Source organism: Colius striatus, chromosome 23 (assembly GCF_028858725.1).
Source record: "Colius striatus isolate bColStr4 chromosome 23, bColStr4.1.hap1, whole genome shotgun sequence".
NCBI lineage: Eukaryota > Metazoa > Chordata > Aves > Coliiformes > Coliidae > Colius > Colius striatus.
In genome coordinates, this window is record NC_084781.1 from 1,350,955 (window position 1) to 1,367,855 (window position 16,901).

Genomic DNA, 16,901 nt, shown 5'->3' on the forward strand with positions numbered 1-16,901 from the left:
GAGAGACGAAAGTTTCCTCCTCGAGTGACTTCACTTCCCAAAATTAGCAGAGAAAAACGTTTCATCCGGTTAACTGTCTCTTTTTCGCTCTGCTGCAACAAGCCAAGTTAAAAAACACCCAGAGAGACGGAGAGAGCAGGAGGGGAGGGAGAGGGAGAGAGGAGAGGGGAAGCGGAGAGAAAAGCGAAAGAGCTGCAAGGGCAGGAGAGAAGAGAAAAGAGAGTGAGGAGCCGAAAAAACCGCTTCAGGAGGCTTCGGTTGCAGGCTAAACCGGGTCAATGTGTGGAATATTGCTGGTACCGGCTGGAAGTTGTTCTAAATGGACGGCACTATTAAGGTAAGGAGGGGTTGGGGGATCCCCTCCAGCCCTGGGGGGGACTTTGGGAAGGGATGCGGGGATCTGACTCCCTCCCTCCATCCCGGAGCGGCCGCTCTCTCCTCCTCGTCCTCCTCTTCCTCCTCCGCCGCAGCCTGTCGGGGCTTTGCCCTTCGCTTTCCCGGTGCTCGAAAGGGCTTCACAGGCTGGAAAGAACCATCCCAGCCTCTCGTAGCCTTCTCGGCTGGACGGGGAAGAGGGTTCAACAGCCTGCCTGGGGGCCGAGGAAGGATCCCCGGGGTTGGGAGAGGGAGTGACAGCTTCTGGCCCCGGGCTCTGCGAGGCGCCGGGGGGATGCGGGGGTGGGGGACGGGGGGTGGGTTGGGGTCAGAGTAGCTCGGAGCTGGCTCCAGATGGGAGCCCCTGCCTCTGGTTTCCTTGCTTGAAATGCATCGTGGTCTCCTGTGTGATTGCTCCATCAGGTTTTTTTCGGAGGTGGGGGGGAGAGAGAAAGCGAGGGATGAGGAGCTTTGGAGGAGAAACATCATCCTGCAGCTTGGGGCGAGGCACAGGGAAGGGGAAGCAAAGAGTGTGGCAAAAAAACCACCAACATAACCAACCTCTGGTTGGCCTTGAGCAACCGGGGACTTGGAAAGCAGCTCCCCCCTCTTTTGCTCCCATCCAACCCTCCGATCCTTCAAGCTCTGTCAAGACAAACCCGAGCGCTTCTTCCCCCCCCCCCCCCCCCAACCCCTTTAGATTCTCGAGGTGCTTCACACCGTTTCTCAAAGCCCAGCAATGTTTTTTCTGGGAGGAGGGGAGGGATGGCTGGACCCTTGTGTAAGTTCTTGACGGGCTCATCTTGCGAGAGAGCGCTGCAGGACAGAAGCAGCTCGAACACAAGAGCCTTGAAGCGAGAGACTCTGTGGGTGTGTTTGGGTTGGAGGATTTCGAAAGATGCCTATCGCCTGGGTGGGGTGTTGATCTCTTCTTAAAAGTCCTTTTTTTGTGTGTGTGTCTCTTCTTTTTTTGTCTCTTTTTTTTTTTCGGTTAAGGGTTTTTTTTTCTCTTGCTGACCCGAGGAGTTAAAAAAGCTGCAAACGAGGCAGGAACCGAAACTTTCTCCTTTAGATTGCAGCTTGTGACAAGTGCACTGGTAGGGAGGGTGTTAAGAAAGAAAAAGAAGGGGGAGGAGATGGGCAGGGAGAGAGAAAAAACGGGAAGAGGAAAGGATGAAAAGGGTGAAGGTGGGAAAGGAGGAGAGAAGGCAGGAGGGTGGAAAAGCACGAGGCTTGGCAGGTATGGTAGAAAGCAGGCACAGTTCTCCCCTTCTCCTCACTACCACCTCCTCAGATCTGTAGCAAAAGCACTCATTTAGTGCAGCACAACCCCCTTTGATTTGTGGAGCCCTGAATATTGTGTGGTGAAAGAGCAGCAGTTTCCCCCTCTGTGTGTTTGAGCCTCCCCTGTGCCCCATCCTCAGAGCTGCTGGAGTAACCCCACGTAGCTTATGGTGCTTACTGGGAGCTCCTCCTCTCCTCACTCACCCTGTGTTGCAAAGTGTTATTACTAACCTTCCCCCCACCCCCCCTCAAATCCCCTCTTGGTTTGGAGATGAGGAACTGTGCCACTTAGCAGCCAGGCCCACAGTCACGTTGGGGTGGCTGTGGTAAAAGGAGGAACTCAGCCACATCCCAGGTCACTGCCCCAGCTCTTGGATCTGCTCAGCAGCCTTTTTTTTTCTCCCTCCCCCCTCTGATCCTGCCTCACTTGTAGTCCAGAACCAATTTGGCTGAGCTAAGACAGGCTCCAGATACAACACCAACCTCTTGGGTTCATTCACTGAGCAGCTCCAGGAGCATCAGCAAGTTGCTGCAGGTTCTGTTTTGCTGCTGCTTTTCCTGTACTGCACATTTAGCTCTGTCAGTGCCCTCAGGACTGCCTGAGAGTCCCCTTAGAGAGGAGAAAAAGGGTTCCCAAGGAGCATCAGAGCCAACCATTGATGGATTTGATGCACTTCACCACTAAAAGGAAGGGGTTAGGCCACCTTGCCTGGCTCCTCTCTCAGGTGAAGGTCAATGGGAGAGGATGTGGCTTGAGATGCTTCAGTGTTTTCCCAAAGTGTTGTGCTCTATATCTAACCTGTGCTTGGGGGTTGATTTTTCTCAGTTCTAGGGCAGAGTAAAGCAAACCTGTGCAGTATCCAGAGGAAAGGAATGTAAAAGCAAGTGTCTGCTCTCTGGGAGAACTGAATTGGTTCCTCTCAAAACTGGATGTCTTGGCAAAGGACGTGAAAGATGCACACAAGTAATTAGGGAGCAGGGAAAGCACAGACAAAAAAGGCTCTTTGATTATCTAGAGCAGGGAGACAGTGATGGAGCAGGTGAAATCTGGGTAAGAAGTGCTTCCCTCAGTCTGTTCCATGGACTAATTGAGCCAAAGGGTTTCAACTGTGCCCTGGGCAGATGCAGGAAGAGTCTTGAGTCCAGTCTGCTATCAAGATCTCTCCTTTCACCCTGTGATACCCCAATACTGTGCCTATGTTTTCCTCTTAAGCTTCTTTTTTCATGCCATTCAGAAAGAGTTTTGATGACAGGCTCTCTGATGGCTGCTTTTGCCTAGGTGTGGGATGATTTAGCTGCAAACCTGCCTAACTGCACAGTGACTTTGCAGTAAAGGAGTAACTCCCCTGGAGCCTTGAGCTGAGCCCTAAGGGGACACAGAGCATGGTCAGGCATTACAGGGAGTCAGGATGATCCTGGGCAATGTCTGTATGCTTTGTTGATATTGCAAGTGTGACTTGGAGTTATTTCCAGAGGGGTTTTATACCCAAAGCTCAGGGAATTCCATGGATCTAAACATATATTAGAAGGTCAGCCTGAGACTGTCATCTGTCCCCATCATGCACTGCCTCACATCACTATTGCTGAGCCAATGCCTCCAGATGCTTTGAATCACATCTTCTTTGACTCAGTTGACACTGTTTTGGAGAGGGGGGTTGAGTTTTTAATGCCTGGAAGGGAATGAATAAAAGGGGTACATCTAATCCCAGCAAGATGCCCATGCATGGGCTTCCTCCCCATGGCAAATGGTGTGGTTTCAAACTGGTTTCACTGTTTCAGCTCCACTTGTGGACAGGAATCAAAGGGAATATATTTGCCATCAAAACTCTTTCTGAATGGCATGAAAAAAGAAGCTTAAGAGGAAAGTATAGGCACAGTATTGGGGTATCACAGGGTGAAAGGAGAGATCTTGATAGCAGCCTGGACTCAAGACTCTTTCTGCATCTGCCCAGGGCACAGTTGAAATCCTTTGGCTCAATTAAAGCAATTAGCCCATGGAACAGGCTGAGGGAAGCACTTCTTACCCAGATTTCACCTGCTCCATCACTGTCTTATCACTGTCTCCTTGCTCTAGACAAAATGCCAGCTCAGCTGATAATTAAAAGAGCATATTTAGTGTGACTTGCCTTCATTCTCTGAAGACATGTTTCTCCTTATGTTCTGGCCATGTAGAAGGGCATCCAGTGAGAGTTTTTACATGGCTCAAGGAGATGATGATAACCCTACTTCCACCAGAAGACAACTTGCATGTTGGTGTTGCTATAGCAAAGGGTGGGGTAAGGTTTCTCTTACAATCAATTTTGTGTCCTGAAACTTGGCCATCGAGATCTTGAGCTAAGAACTGATTTCTTGGCATCTTTTGGAGCAAGTTTAAATGCTTGGCTTGCCATTTTTTTCCCTTTCCATTGCCCTGGCTTTGACCTTTTAGAGATGGCCTTTTCCTGGCAAGAAGGCATTGGCTCCTAGGGTATGATCCTTCATCTCCAGCTTGGAGAAACCACCAAGATGTTTGCTCACTGGATACCTTCCCTTTCTCTGTCCCTCAAAAGCAATTTTGACCAAAACCCATCAGAACTTTCCAAGGCATAAAGCACAGAATGGGAAGGGTTGGAAGGGACCTTTAGAGATCACCCAGTCCACCCCCACCCCTGCAGAAGCAAGTCCACCTAGCACGTTAATCCCTGATACCCTAATCCCTGTGCAGGTGACATTTAAGTTGCATAATGCCTTTGTAAGACACAACAGCCCAAACCAGTTGGGGATGGTTGGTAATTGGGGGTATTTTTTCATCCTGCCACTTTGTCTCCCAGTCTCTGTGCAAATACTAATGCCTCTTGCCTTAGTCTGAGCTTCCAACTGTGGTGCTGAGTGCTCTCACCTCTGAGGTGTTCAGTGTCAGCTCCCACTGTGAAGTAAAACATGGTGAGGGCAAAGTCTTTTGAGAGAGAAAATTAAGCAGCTCTGCTCTGTAGTAGAATTGTTCCTGCTCTGGGAGGGAAAATTAGACTGAAGCAAACCTAATACACAACAAAACAGCATCAACTGCTTAGATTTTAGGCACTTTGGGGTTTCACTCAGAGGCTTTAAAGAGGTGCTGAGAGCCCTGTGTAGTTTCTTTCCACCACTGTGGATTTTACCCTAACAGGATGTGGTTACTTTAAGTAGTAGCATGCATGGCTTGAGGATTTCATGCTTTTATTTCAGTTATTTGTTTTAATTTTGTGATGCTCCTGCTGTAAGTTGTGGGGGGTGGGATGGAGCTTCTGTCGCTCGTTGCAGCATGTCTTCCAAGGAGAGTTTTGCTGGAGTCTTGGGGTGTGAGAGTGGGACTGTTCAGAGGTGTATTGTGAGAAATCAAGAGAGGCAAAAGGATAACGTTGCATCTTGAACTGAGGTCTTAGATGGCATGCTGTTAAGGTGAGATATGCTGGGGGAAGGGCATTTAAAAGCCTTTTTTTCCCCTCTCTTCCCAGGGGAACAGAGTTTATTCTGCTTAGGTCTCTCCTTCTTGGTCTTACACAAGGCTTTCCTCTTGCTTTCAGTTCCCATCTTCTCAGAAGGATCAGGCTTAGAACTTTTGAACATATAACTGGAGCATCTTCCATTCTTTTTCTCCCCACAAGATATCAGTGTGTGTTGTTGAGTGTCCTTCTCTGGAGACATTCAAACCCCAGCTGGATGAGCTCCTGTGTGACCTACTCTAGGTGGCCCTGCTCTGGCAAGGGGGTTGCATTGGATGATCTCTCAGGATCCCTCCCAACCCTTGAGATTCTGGGACATCTTTCCAGCATCCCATAAGTTGCCTTTGAGAAAACCAACGCGTCTCATTCTGCTTGAGTTTCCTTGACCACTTAAAGACAGACCCATCTCAGTGCAAGCATGCACAAGCAAGAAAATGAAAGGAGCCAAGGGAGCCTTAACTTCAGGCTTTGAGATATCTGTGGGTTTGCTACAGAGCTGCAGGAGGATGGTGTTAGTGCCAGAGCGTGTGAATGTGTGCATGGCTCACCTAGAAAGAACTGGCTCTAATACACTAAGCTTAGCTCTGCAACTTGGTTTGAAGCCAACTTCCCCCCCCCCCCCAAATGTAAAAATCCTCATTAGATCTTTTGTTCTGAACCAAACAACAGATCTGTTTCCAGTGCCTGTGCCTCTCCTGTGCCCTCATGCACGTGGGAGCACGTAGAAAGAGCTGCCTTCACAAGGTCCCTCCTCCCACTTCCATGGAGGATACCTAAGGACAAAGTGAGGGAACAAATGTGTTTAGAAGGTGGTGAGGGCACATTTCAAAGTGGTTTTGAAAAGACAGACTCAAATACCACTGTGCAAACGTGGGTTTGTTTGCCTGATGCTGGGCCTAAACCTTTGCTGACTCCCGTGTGCCTCGTCACCACTGATGCTCGGGGTGCCCAGCAAGTAACTCACCACTAAGCTAAATCATACGAGCAGCAGAGCTACAGGACAACATATAATCTGCTCTACTATTAGAGTTCCAACTACCAAAGCTCTCAGAAATGTTAGTGCCTCTGCTGCCTGCTTGCTCTCCTCCTCCCATCACCCAGGCCACACAATTACTGATGCGTATCTACGCAGCACTGAGCTAGAAACCTGTCATTTGTAGTAAAGCCACAAACGTTACCTCCCTCCTCCCCCCACCTCTGCTACCAAAAGCTTTTCCTTTAGCTCTAAGACAGACACTTAAACAAAAAGGGATGTATGTTACTGGTGAAGACGTTTCATTGTGGTCCTGATGGTCCTGTTCACCAAAGGTGAAACCTTGATACGATGACAGGGACCGTAGGTATTTGATCCCAGAGACACTTTAATGGAGCTCAGGCTGTTTTGCTTCCATGGTTTGAAGCCAGAGCCCTAAAAATAGGTATGTGAGTGCATATTTATCCAACTAAGCAAGCAGCTTGAGTTGTAAATGTACTGCCAGCCTGTAACTCTCACTAGCTTTTGAAGGTAGCTGCTCCCTGTGACCAGCTGCCTTCTACGTGCCTAACAGGTTGATTAAGATTTGTAGAACTGCCTAAGGGGCATGGAATATACAGCTCCCACTGGAAACTGATGGGAGAAGTAAGACTAAATCCCACAGGTGTCTTGCAAATCACTGGAATGGGGCTGCCCAGATGGGCTGTGGAGGCTCCTTCTCTGGAGACATTCCAACCCATCTGGATGAGTCCCTGTGTGCCCTGCTCTAGGTGCTGCTGCTCTGGCAGGGGGCTGCACTGGATGAGCTTTCCAGCTCCCTCCCAACCCTTAATGATTAGTATGATGCTGAAAACGACCTTGGCTCTTTATATGTATCAAGACTTTCTGTTCTGACTTTGTTTGTTTCCAAAACCCAGCCACCAATGCAGCTGAGTGGAGTCTCTTGTAGTAAACATCACGGATGCAGCTAAGCTTCTTGCTTGATTTTGCATCTCTCTTATCCTTGTGCTTCCAGTACAGACTATCCCAGAGCAAAACCCACTGTAAAGTTGCAAGAAGCAATGCAAATAAAGTGATAAACCCAGCCTGACAAAGCTGCACCCCCAGAAACTGAACGTTGGCACACAGGCTGTCAATCACAGATGGAGTGAAAATACCATAACGGGCAGGAGAGCCTTTAATTAGTCATTTGCTGATTTCTCACTCAGCAAAAAAAAAACCCACCCAGCCCAAATCAACCCAAAACCTCTCCTTTTTAACCTATTGCTGGTGTTGGTCTGAGGGGAGGAGATAAGTCAGCAAGGCTACAGTTGTTTTAAGTTGGTTGATGAGTGAAAGAAAGAAACCCTGAGTAAGGGGTCAGTGGAAGGTGGGGTGAGCTTGGCAAACTGATTTTTGGTGCCATGAGAAAATTCTTACTTCAGCTGTTTGGGTTGGGTTTTTTTTCTCATGTAGATAGAGCAGCTTTCTTTTAAAAAACCCCAGAAGTTAAGGGGAAGACTGGGAGAGGTTAACACACCCTTATTAAGAGCAGAATTTGGCTGGCTTGCTTTCTTCTGAGTAGCTTTTCTTGTTGTTCCAAGCATGATTGACTTATAACTGCATCTGAACCAACCTCACATCAGTTCCTTTTTATCAGCCAAAGTGAGACTTCCTGAGCTCCACAGTCTGGTTTCCTGATGTGTTTCCTTTTCCCTTTTAACAGAACAAAGGAAACTGTAACTCCTTCACTGCTCCTGTTCCAAATCTCCTTGGGACCTCATATAATGGTTAGCATTAAACACTCACCCCCTCCTTTTTCCTTTCCTGAGCCAGACTGATAGTGCCCTCTTCATATTCACTTGAGGTTTTGCATTGCCAGCTGCAATGTTCCCTATTGCTGCTGAGCAGAAGATACTTTCAGAGCAGTGGGGCAGCCCCTCATGCTCCAGTCCATCCAAGTAAAGCAGAAAAGGAACATCTTGGCCAAAGTCTCTGTGTGCCACCAGGATTTTGAACGTCCTGCTAAAGTAAATAACCAGTTGTTGAGCTCTTATTGATTTGCACAGGCTTCTAGGCAGGAATTGATCTGCTTTTTGAACTCAGGGCTGGAGGTTTGTGTCCTGAAATGTGTAGGGTCTCGGACAGAATGGCACTGCCCTACTACACACTGGCTGCCCTACGCCTTTTAACAGGGATGATTCTCTTAGGAAGAGTTCTTAGGAAGAACTTTTTCCCCTGAGAGGGTTGTTAGACACTGTCCCAGGCTGCTCAGAGAGGTGGGGGAGTCCCCATCCCTGGGAAGCCATGGAGCTGAGGGTCAATGGTGGGTTTGAACTCCAGGAGCTTAAAGGCCTTTTCCAACTAAACCAATTCTATCATAAACCACCACACTGAATGGCAGTTACTCTCTCCTTCCAACTGTTCTTCCCTCAGCTGTCTTCTTGTTCAGACAGAGGAGCATGATCTCAGGTTATGGCTTGAGTATAAAAGTGCTTCTGAACACAGCAATAAGCAGCGAGAGAGGGACGGAGCGATCCGTTGGCACAAAGTGCACATGTAGGCCCAATCCTCAGCAGCAGACACTGGCTCTCTCCCAATTCCCACAGAAATCAGTGCAATCTGTAGCTGACAACAGGTAGTTTCTACCCAGGGCTCCTTTATCCAAACCATCAACACACAGGAACGGCAGAGTATGGAAGAGGAGAAAAGATTCCAGGGCTTGGCTTGTTTTCTCCATGTGCCTTCAGGTCTGTGTGTGGTGTGGGAACATGAAAGGGAGGCCACAGATAGAATCCCAGCATGGTGGGGGTTGGAAGGGACCTTTAGAGCTCATCCAGTCCAACCCCCCTGCAGAAGCAGCTCCCACCTAGATCAGGTCACACAGGAACGTGGCCAGGTGGGTCTTGAAGAGCTCCAAGGAAGGAGCCTCCACACCCTCCCTGGGCAGCCTGGGCCAGGGCTCCCTCACCTCAGCACTGAAAGAGTTTTTCCTGATGTTTAAATGGAGCTTTTAGTGTTCCAGCTTCTTTCCATCACCCCTTGTCCTGTTGCTGGAGACAACAGAAACAAGTGCTGCCCCAACCCCCTGGCACACACCATTTATACACTAAGCCTGTGTTCCAGCTTCATCCCATTAGCCCTTGTCCTGTTGCTAGACACCAGATAGCCAATGGTTAAAGCAGGCTGAAGCAGCAGAGGGTTGCTGCACCATATCAGCTCTCAAGAAGGCAGTTTGCAAGCAGCCCTGCTCACCCAGCCTAAGAGAGAAGCAGGAGCTATGAGCCTTTGAGCAAGGAAAGGAATTAACACCGTTACCCTCCAGGTTTCAGTGTACTGACTGGAGCTTTTTCTCCCATCAGAACAAAATCCTGCACCTTGACGTTGGGCAAAATGTGATTTATTTTCTTTATCAAGTAACTTTGCACTGCCTAGGGAAAGGTATCATGAAAATTAGACCCCTTCTGTAAAATCCAGGGGGGAAATAATCAAGGAAGTTTCGCCTTTTGTGCTGTGCTCTGTTTATGGAACCATTTCAATACAGTATAATTCAATTTCCATCAAAACTCCATTGATTTAATCCCCACTAAACTCTGAGGATTTGTCCACGAGGGTCGTGTTGCAGCTCAGCTTTTAGGACTGACTCCTGATTAGAACCAGAAGTCGTAGGATTAATTCCTTGAGTCATGGGAGTTGTCCCCAGGGGCTCCCACCAAGATGAAGCCTGGCACGTAGATGGAATAAGAGCTCATCATCTAAGCAGGCAAAGGAACAAAAAGCCCTCCCCTAAAAATAGGGGATTAAAATGCAGGAAGCAACTGCATCATTCAGCATGTCACCATCAGAGATACAGAGTCTTGGTGGCTGTTCACAAGCCCTTGGCATTAGGATCCCTGGGGCTTTGTAGCAGAGGGTGGACCTTAAACACTCTTAGAGGTGATTTACCCCTGAGTTGACACAGAAAAATCACTAGAGCCACACATTCTTGGTACCTGTGCAAGCTCAAAAGCTATGTAGACCACTTATAAATTGATCCCAAGAGCTTGGAAGTTCTCTTGAGTAGGTGTCACAGCTCCTGAGGGTGCATGGAGGATCTCGACTACAGTCTGTGTTAACTTGTGGACCTTCAGAGATGGTTTGGTCCTTCAGAGATGGTTTGATGCTTTAGAGATGGTTTGGTCCTTCAGAGATGGTTTGATGCTTTAGAGATGGTTTGATCCTTCAGAAATGGTTTAATGCTTCAGACATGGTTTGGTCCTTCAGAGATGGTTTGATGCTTTAGAGATGGTTTGGCCCTTCAGAGATGGTTTGATGCTTTAGAGATGGTTTGGCCCTTCAGAAATGGTTTGATGCTTTAGAGATGGTTTGGCCCTTCAGAGATGGTTTGATGCTTTAGAGATGGTTTAATGCTGCAGAGATGGTTTGATGCTTTAGAGCTGGTTTGGCCCTTCAGAGATGGTTTGCTGCAGCCAGAGTAATTATTCTGATGATGACACTCCTAGTTTCTGCTAGGAGACACATGACATGCATGGTAAAATGTCCTTAATTAGACCTTAATTAGCTCTATTATGCACTTGTCTATCTTTCCAGAGCACAGATATTTCTATTTTGGGGGCTATTTCTAGGAGCCATAAAGTCACACATCTGAGTCCATCACAAGCAGCCAGCCTTTCAAACAAGCAATCCCTGAAGTGATTTAAGGCAAGAACTTGCAGGATCATCCTGTAAATATTACCAGAATGGTCTGTAACAGCTCTGTTGTGACAAGAGAAAGAAGGATCTGGTATTAGGGGACTGAGGCAGAGAGAAAACCTGTGTGTCTTATCAGGTCTTATCAGGATTTGGGGTGTTTTTAATTGCACATATTTCTTCTGAATCCTGTTGTTTTACCACATGAGCACGAGTGCAAAGTTTCTGTGTGCTGCATTTTGCCCCAGTGATCGTCAATCCCCTTGTGACATGAAGATTGTGCTTGAAATCTGAGAGGTCTCTAGTGAGCTGAAGGGAAACTGCTACCACTGCAATGGCATGTGGCTCAAACTCCAGCTCCTCACTCTCCTGCTGCAGAATCTTTTGTGCTCTAATCTGTCTTCTGCATCACATAAAGTGGAAGAAGGAGCATGGACAGGTCCAGGCTGATAAAACAATACCTCCCCCACATCAATTTTACAGAGGGAAATCTGCAAGAAGGCTTTGCCATGGTACCTTTTAAACCTTTTCTTCTGAAAAGCAGCTCTTTCCTTCCCTTGACAACCATCCTGGGTCCTCAGGACTTTGAGTAGTGTTATATGGAAGGCTGTGTGAAAAACTTACCCAAGAAGCATCAACACATGACACACTTTTGGGGAGGAAATGAGGTGCATTTGCTTTTAATTCTGAGCCCAACAGATATAGCCAGTGTCAGCATTAAAGGTGACACTGGTCTGTCCACTTTGGTTTTCTACAGCTTTACAGTTGCAGCAATTCTTTAGCTTCCCAGCACTTGCAGAGCATCAGGCAAAGGTTTGAACAAGTGATGCAGTTCCCTTTCCAAAGCAATGCCCCAAAGTTCACCCTTGCTTGCAATGAACCTTTGGCTTTGTCCAAAGAGAGAGCAGAGGCTTTCTAACTCTCCCTGAAGATGGAGGCTGGGGGGATGCTCATTAATGGAGGCAATCAGCTTGCAGTTAGTTCCCTGCTCTTCACTTTTTGGTCTTCTCATATGTCATCTCTACTTCAGGAAGGATGTAATTATGGTTGATTGTTAGTGTTATGAATTACTTGTGCAACAGTAGTGCCCAGGGACCAGAGTGGTCTCTGTTGTGTTAAGCACTGGATGTAACAAGAGATTCTTCTTCTAAATTCCTTAGGAGTGAAGAAAAGTTAAAGCACTTAATTTGAACTCCAGAGTGGAAGCAATTCTTGATCTCTCCCCACTCTCTGCTGACCATGTCACCCCTTTCCCCAAACCTTCAAGGTACCTGTAAAAGGATGGATGGATTCTCTTTGGACTGACATTTGCTCCTGCCTGGTTCACACTTCTCTCATGCCAGCACTTTCCCTTCCCTGATCTTATGCCTCCTGTGTATTTACAGACCACTGCCTTACCTCTCTCTGTTTTGCTGAGATGAGCAAAAATCTTTGACTGTCTTTACAGAAATCCCTTTTCTTCTGCTTATTCCTTAGCCCTCAGCTGCACCTGCTTCCCTTTGAACTCGCCTTTCTCAGCACGAGTGCACACTCTGTTCCCAGTGCTTGGCATTAACCTACACTGGAAAAAGCCCTCCCTGATGCAATTCTGGGATTCTGGCTTGTAGTGAGTCAGAAGAATCTGTGAGCAGTTAATTCACCCCAGCCTTTGTCCTCAACAGTGCCCACTGTGGTTCAGTTAGCTGTTCTGCCACAGGATTCCCAGAGGAGTTCAGGCAATTGTATCTCAGTAAGCAAATGCTTCCTTTTCTCTCTGCCTTCTCTGGTTGATCTGAAGTGGATGCTCTTACAAGATGGGGCTGATTTCAGCTCCAGTGATCTCAGTGCAGCCATGTCCTGGTGAACAGGAGGAAACCCCTGGGCTTCTTGCCCTTAGGTCCTTTATTAACATGCAACCACCTTCCCCCATGTTCCTGAGACGTGGGTGTAGTTACCAGTCTTTTGAGCCATGCACAGGTTTTGTTGTCATGTGGCTTTGTAGCATTGCAGCTGTAAGTTTTCCCTTAGATCCAAGACCCTTGTGAGGGATTAAGAGGGGTGAGATGGTTGATTTTCCACACTTTAGTAGCAAGTGCCCTGAGCTGCCTGTTGAAGGAGCAACCTGATCTAGGTGGACCTGCTCCTGCAGGGGGATTAGACTGGATGATCTCTAAAGGTCCCTTCCAACCCTACCATCCTATGATTCTAAGGAGTCCAGTGCAGTATGTGCTTGTGAAGAATCATAGAACTGGTTGGTTGGAAAAGAGCTTGAAGCTCCTGGAGTCCAAGCCCTGACTTCACTCTTCCAAGCCCAGCACTACCCCCATGGCCCTCAGCACCTCAGCTCCATGGCTTTGGGATCCCTCCAGGGCTGGGCACTGCCCCAGCTCCCTGGGCAGCCTGGCACAGGGCTGACACCCCTCTCAGGGAAACAGTTCTGCCTCAGCTCCAATCTCAACCTCCCCAGGTATATCTTGAAGCCATTTCCTCTTGTTACTTGAGAGAACAAACTGAACCTTCCTGGTCACAACCTCCCGTCAGGGAGCTGCAGAGAGTGCTCAGGTCAGGCCCCCACTCAGGTTATCTGTTCTTCCAATGGATTTCTTACCCCTTCTTTCACACTTTTGCAGCTCTAGGATTGGCCTTTTCAAAACCAGCAGCTGCAGGCTTACAAAAATAAACCAGGAATTAATGAATTGCCATCACCCCAAAGCACAGAAAGCCCTGTCTTGTGAGGAGCAGCTTTCTCCCCATGGGCTGCTGTGTGCCAGCCTGAGGGAGATCAGCCATACAAAGGAGATGTGTGATGTGGGCTGTTCACACCAGCACAGAGGTGAAGTAGCAGATGAGTGGCAAGTGAGTGGACTGCTGTAAAAAAACCCCTGGCTCTCTGAGTCCTGACAGACCCTTCTTCCAGGTCTTTCTTTACCCAGGTCATGTCATGAGTGACACCTGTGATCTTCATGTCCCAAGGGCTGAGCTCTGCAGGGACATGAGATGAACCAACAGGGTAGGAAGGGACATTGCTCTTCTCACAGCCTCTACTACCACCCAAGAACCACCCTCTGGTTCTCTCACTTTTACACCACTCCTTAAAGATGTGTCTTTCCAAGCCCTCCTCACTTCACTCACACACAAGGGTTTGCAGACACTCTACCTCTGTGAACACTGATGGCAACTACAAGTGTAAGTCCAAAACCTCTAAGGGATTTAACTGTGTGGAATGGGCTGTTACCTGAGTGTTAGGTGTATCTGCAAACCAGTTTTGCCCCTGCAGCAGTAGTTGATACAGATGGTGGCAGCACACGTGGTGTTTGTTGACACAAGGCTCAGTGAAGGTGCAATATACTGAGCAAACAAAGTGCTGTTGAGCGTGATAAAAGGAGCATGGCTCTTCCCTGACAGCATAAATCACAAGTTAGGCTGGTGGAGTAAAGCAAACAGGTGGAGAATTGATCCAATTTTATAGAGATGTATGTAAAATATTCACCTTTTACACCTCTGGTGTCCCACTGACTTGGATTCAAATCAGGGTCAGAGGGGTGAGCAGGCCTTAGATGACTCTCACTGTTCATCTCTGTAGCACTGCACACATAAACTGCTTCCAAATGAATCTGGAAGGACAAGTCCTTGTCTCTCATCTTCTCTCTGAAAGTCTCTGTTACTAAATCCAGCCCTGCAGTGAGATGGATTCACGCAGCTCCACACCTGCCTGGGTGCAGGATCTTTCCTCTGGAGCTGATCAGGCTTTGGAGAGGAGTGGGATGGCCAATTTCCACACCCTGGGGGAATCCTACCAAGGAGCTCTGAAAGATAGTTTTGCTGCAAGAGTAACAATTGTGTTAGGGGGAGAAAAAAACACCCCACCACCCCAAACCAACCCAAAATGGGATGTTTTGTGCTTAAAAAGTGAGATTACAATCCAGGACACTTGACTTCCATTCTTAGCTCTGGGACTTTCTGTACAGGCAGAGGAAGCCACTGAACTGTGAGGCAGGACTGCTCATTCCTTGTTTATCTTCCTACCCAGAACTCTTTGGAACAGGAGCTATCCTCCAGAGTGAGGGTGAACCAGGGACAACTTGAAGTTTACTCATTCTAGGTCAGGCCAGTGGAGTATTTCCCTAGGAATTATGTCCAAGATGTGTACTTGGTTATTCCCTCTGTGTTATGACTGACTTAATGGGTTCTATAGATAAGGCCACTTGCAGAAGAGAATCATGTTCAGATCTATAACAAAGTTTTCTTAGCATCTAAGATCTATTATTCAGTCAGAAGATAATAAAAGACAGATCTTTCAACTTGGTATCTGCTCAGCAGATAAGAATCACACTCACATGTCCCTCCTCCTGAAAAAGCTAGACAGTTTGAAGAATGCTGTCTAGTCATCACAGCAAAAGCCTCTAAGTGGAGACTTTTCTTACCCAGAAGCCCTGGGTAAATCATTAGAGGCTTCTGTGCCTTGATTTTCCTAACTGTAAAATAATAATGGGTAATGCCCTCCTGAGGGAAGGCTGAAAAGTGATAAAACTTGACACAGATCTTCCTAAGTCCTGGATAAAGAACACTGTAGGTGTCTAAAACATCAGTAGAAAATCCTCTCAGAAATAAAGCTCAAAGCAGCTGGATGCAAAGAGATGGGTTTGGAGGATGGGGGGGGGGTAGTTTCCAACTAGAAAGGACAGACACTATTTATAGGACATCAAATGTTCTAATCACTTATGAAACACAGGGGAAAACAAACCCCTAGTCTCTTCTCTGAAGCCCATATCACCTAAAACAATGGCATTGGTGGAAATGTCATGCACCACACGTTGCCTTGTGTAGTCACAGCCCCCTCAGCATGAGCAGGAGAGGCAGCAAGGGGTTGTCTGCTCAGTACTACAAACCTCATGGATGCTTTTTACTTCCCAGCCCTGGTAATCAAAGATGCTAAGGTCATTTTAGCTGTGAGTTGCTTTTCCTGGACAGAAAGGTCTGCAAATCCTGATGAGCAGCATCAAGGGAGCTCTCACCCTCTCACTTTGCTGCTTGCTAACCCACTTGCTCTCTCATTGTTGGATGTCAGCTTGCCTCAGGCAGGTGCAAATCTGCTTCCAGATCACACTTTGGCTACGTGGCAGGCAAATTTTTTCATTAGGAGCTGGCCATAACAAGGAACAGCTCTTGTCTCTCAATGCTCTATAGAACTGGGAACCTCTTCTACGTGCACCTGACTGTGCATGCTCAGCGCCTGCCTTGCTGAGGACAATTGCTTTCCAGCTTGGGGAGGGAGGGAGAGGGGAGAGGAGGGGGAGCTTTGCACCATTTTTGTCTTAGACAGTCATTTAACAAGTGCCATTTGTTGCAAGCTGATTCTTTAGGAAATAAAAACAACCCCAAAGAGGTTAGAAAACACAGTGGAAATGAGTTTTACCTTTTGAGCCAAGCTCTGAGCCTTCACCCCACATCCCCCCCACACACACACTTCTTGGCACTCTGTGGTTGGGTGCGGGGGTGTTGCAGAAGTGGAAACCCTGAATGTTTCACTTAGAGAGGCTGGTTTCTCTACTCATCCTAACAAACAAAAAAGATGCAGTAGGTAAGGCAGGCAGGCAGGCTGAGGTGTGTGTAACATCTTCAGCAATGAGCCGGGTGAGGGGATCGAGGGCACCCTCAGTCAGTTTGGTGATGATACGAAGTTCAGTGGGTGCAGGGATCTGTGTGAGGGCAGGAGGGGGCTGCAGAGGGACCTGGGCAGGCTGGAGCCATGGGCTGAGGGCAATGGGATGAGGTTGGACAAGGCCCAGGGCTGAGTCCTGCCCTTGGGCCTCCCCAAGCCCAGGCACAGCCACAGGCTGGGGCAGAGGGGCTGGAAACTGCTGCAGGGAAAGGGCCTGGGGGGGCTGGTGCTGAACAGGAGCCAGCAGCGTGCCCAGGGGGGCAAGAAGGCCAAGGGCATCCTGGCTGGGCTCAGCAGTGGGGTGGCAGCAGGAGCAGGGCAGGGATTGTCCCCTGTGCTGGGCCCTGGGGAGGCTGCAGCTCCAGGGCTGTGTCAGTGCTGGGCCCCTCACTCACTGCCACAGGGACACTGAGGGGCTGCAGCGTGGCCAGAGCCGGGCACTGAGCTGGGGAAGGGGCTGGAGCACAAGGGGCTGGGCAGGGGCTGAGGGAATGGGGGT

At 48.3% G+C, this 16,901-nt stretch overlaps 1 protein-coding gene across 3 annotated transcripts in view; it reads left to right on the top strand.

The window, feature by feature from the left end:
• FLI1 (Fli-1 proto-oncogene, ETS transcription factor) overlaps positions 1-16,901 on the top strand; it is a 93,652-nt gene that overhangs the window by 15,668 nt on the left and 61,083 nt on the right. The window contains exon 1 of one of the 3 annotated variants that reach the window (XM_062013895.1): positions 22-337. The exons of the other annotated variants lie outside the window; for them this stretch is intronic. Coding sequence (XP_061869879.1) covers positions 320-337 — 18 coding nt within the window. The 5' untranslated portion in view covers positions 22-319. Of the gene's footprint in view, positions 1-21; positions 338-16,901 lie in introns of those variants that run through there. 3 annotated transcript variants of the gene reach the window in all.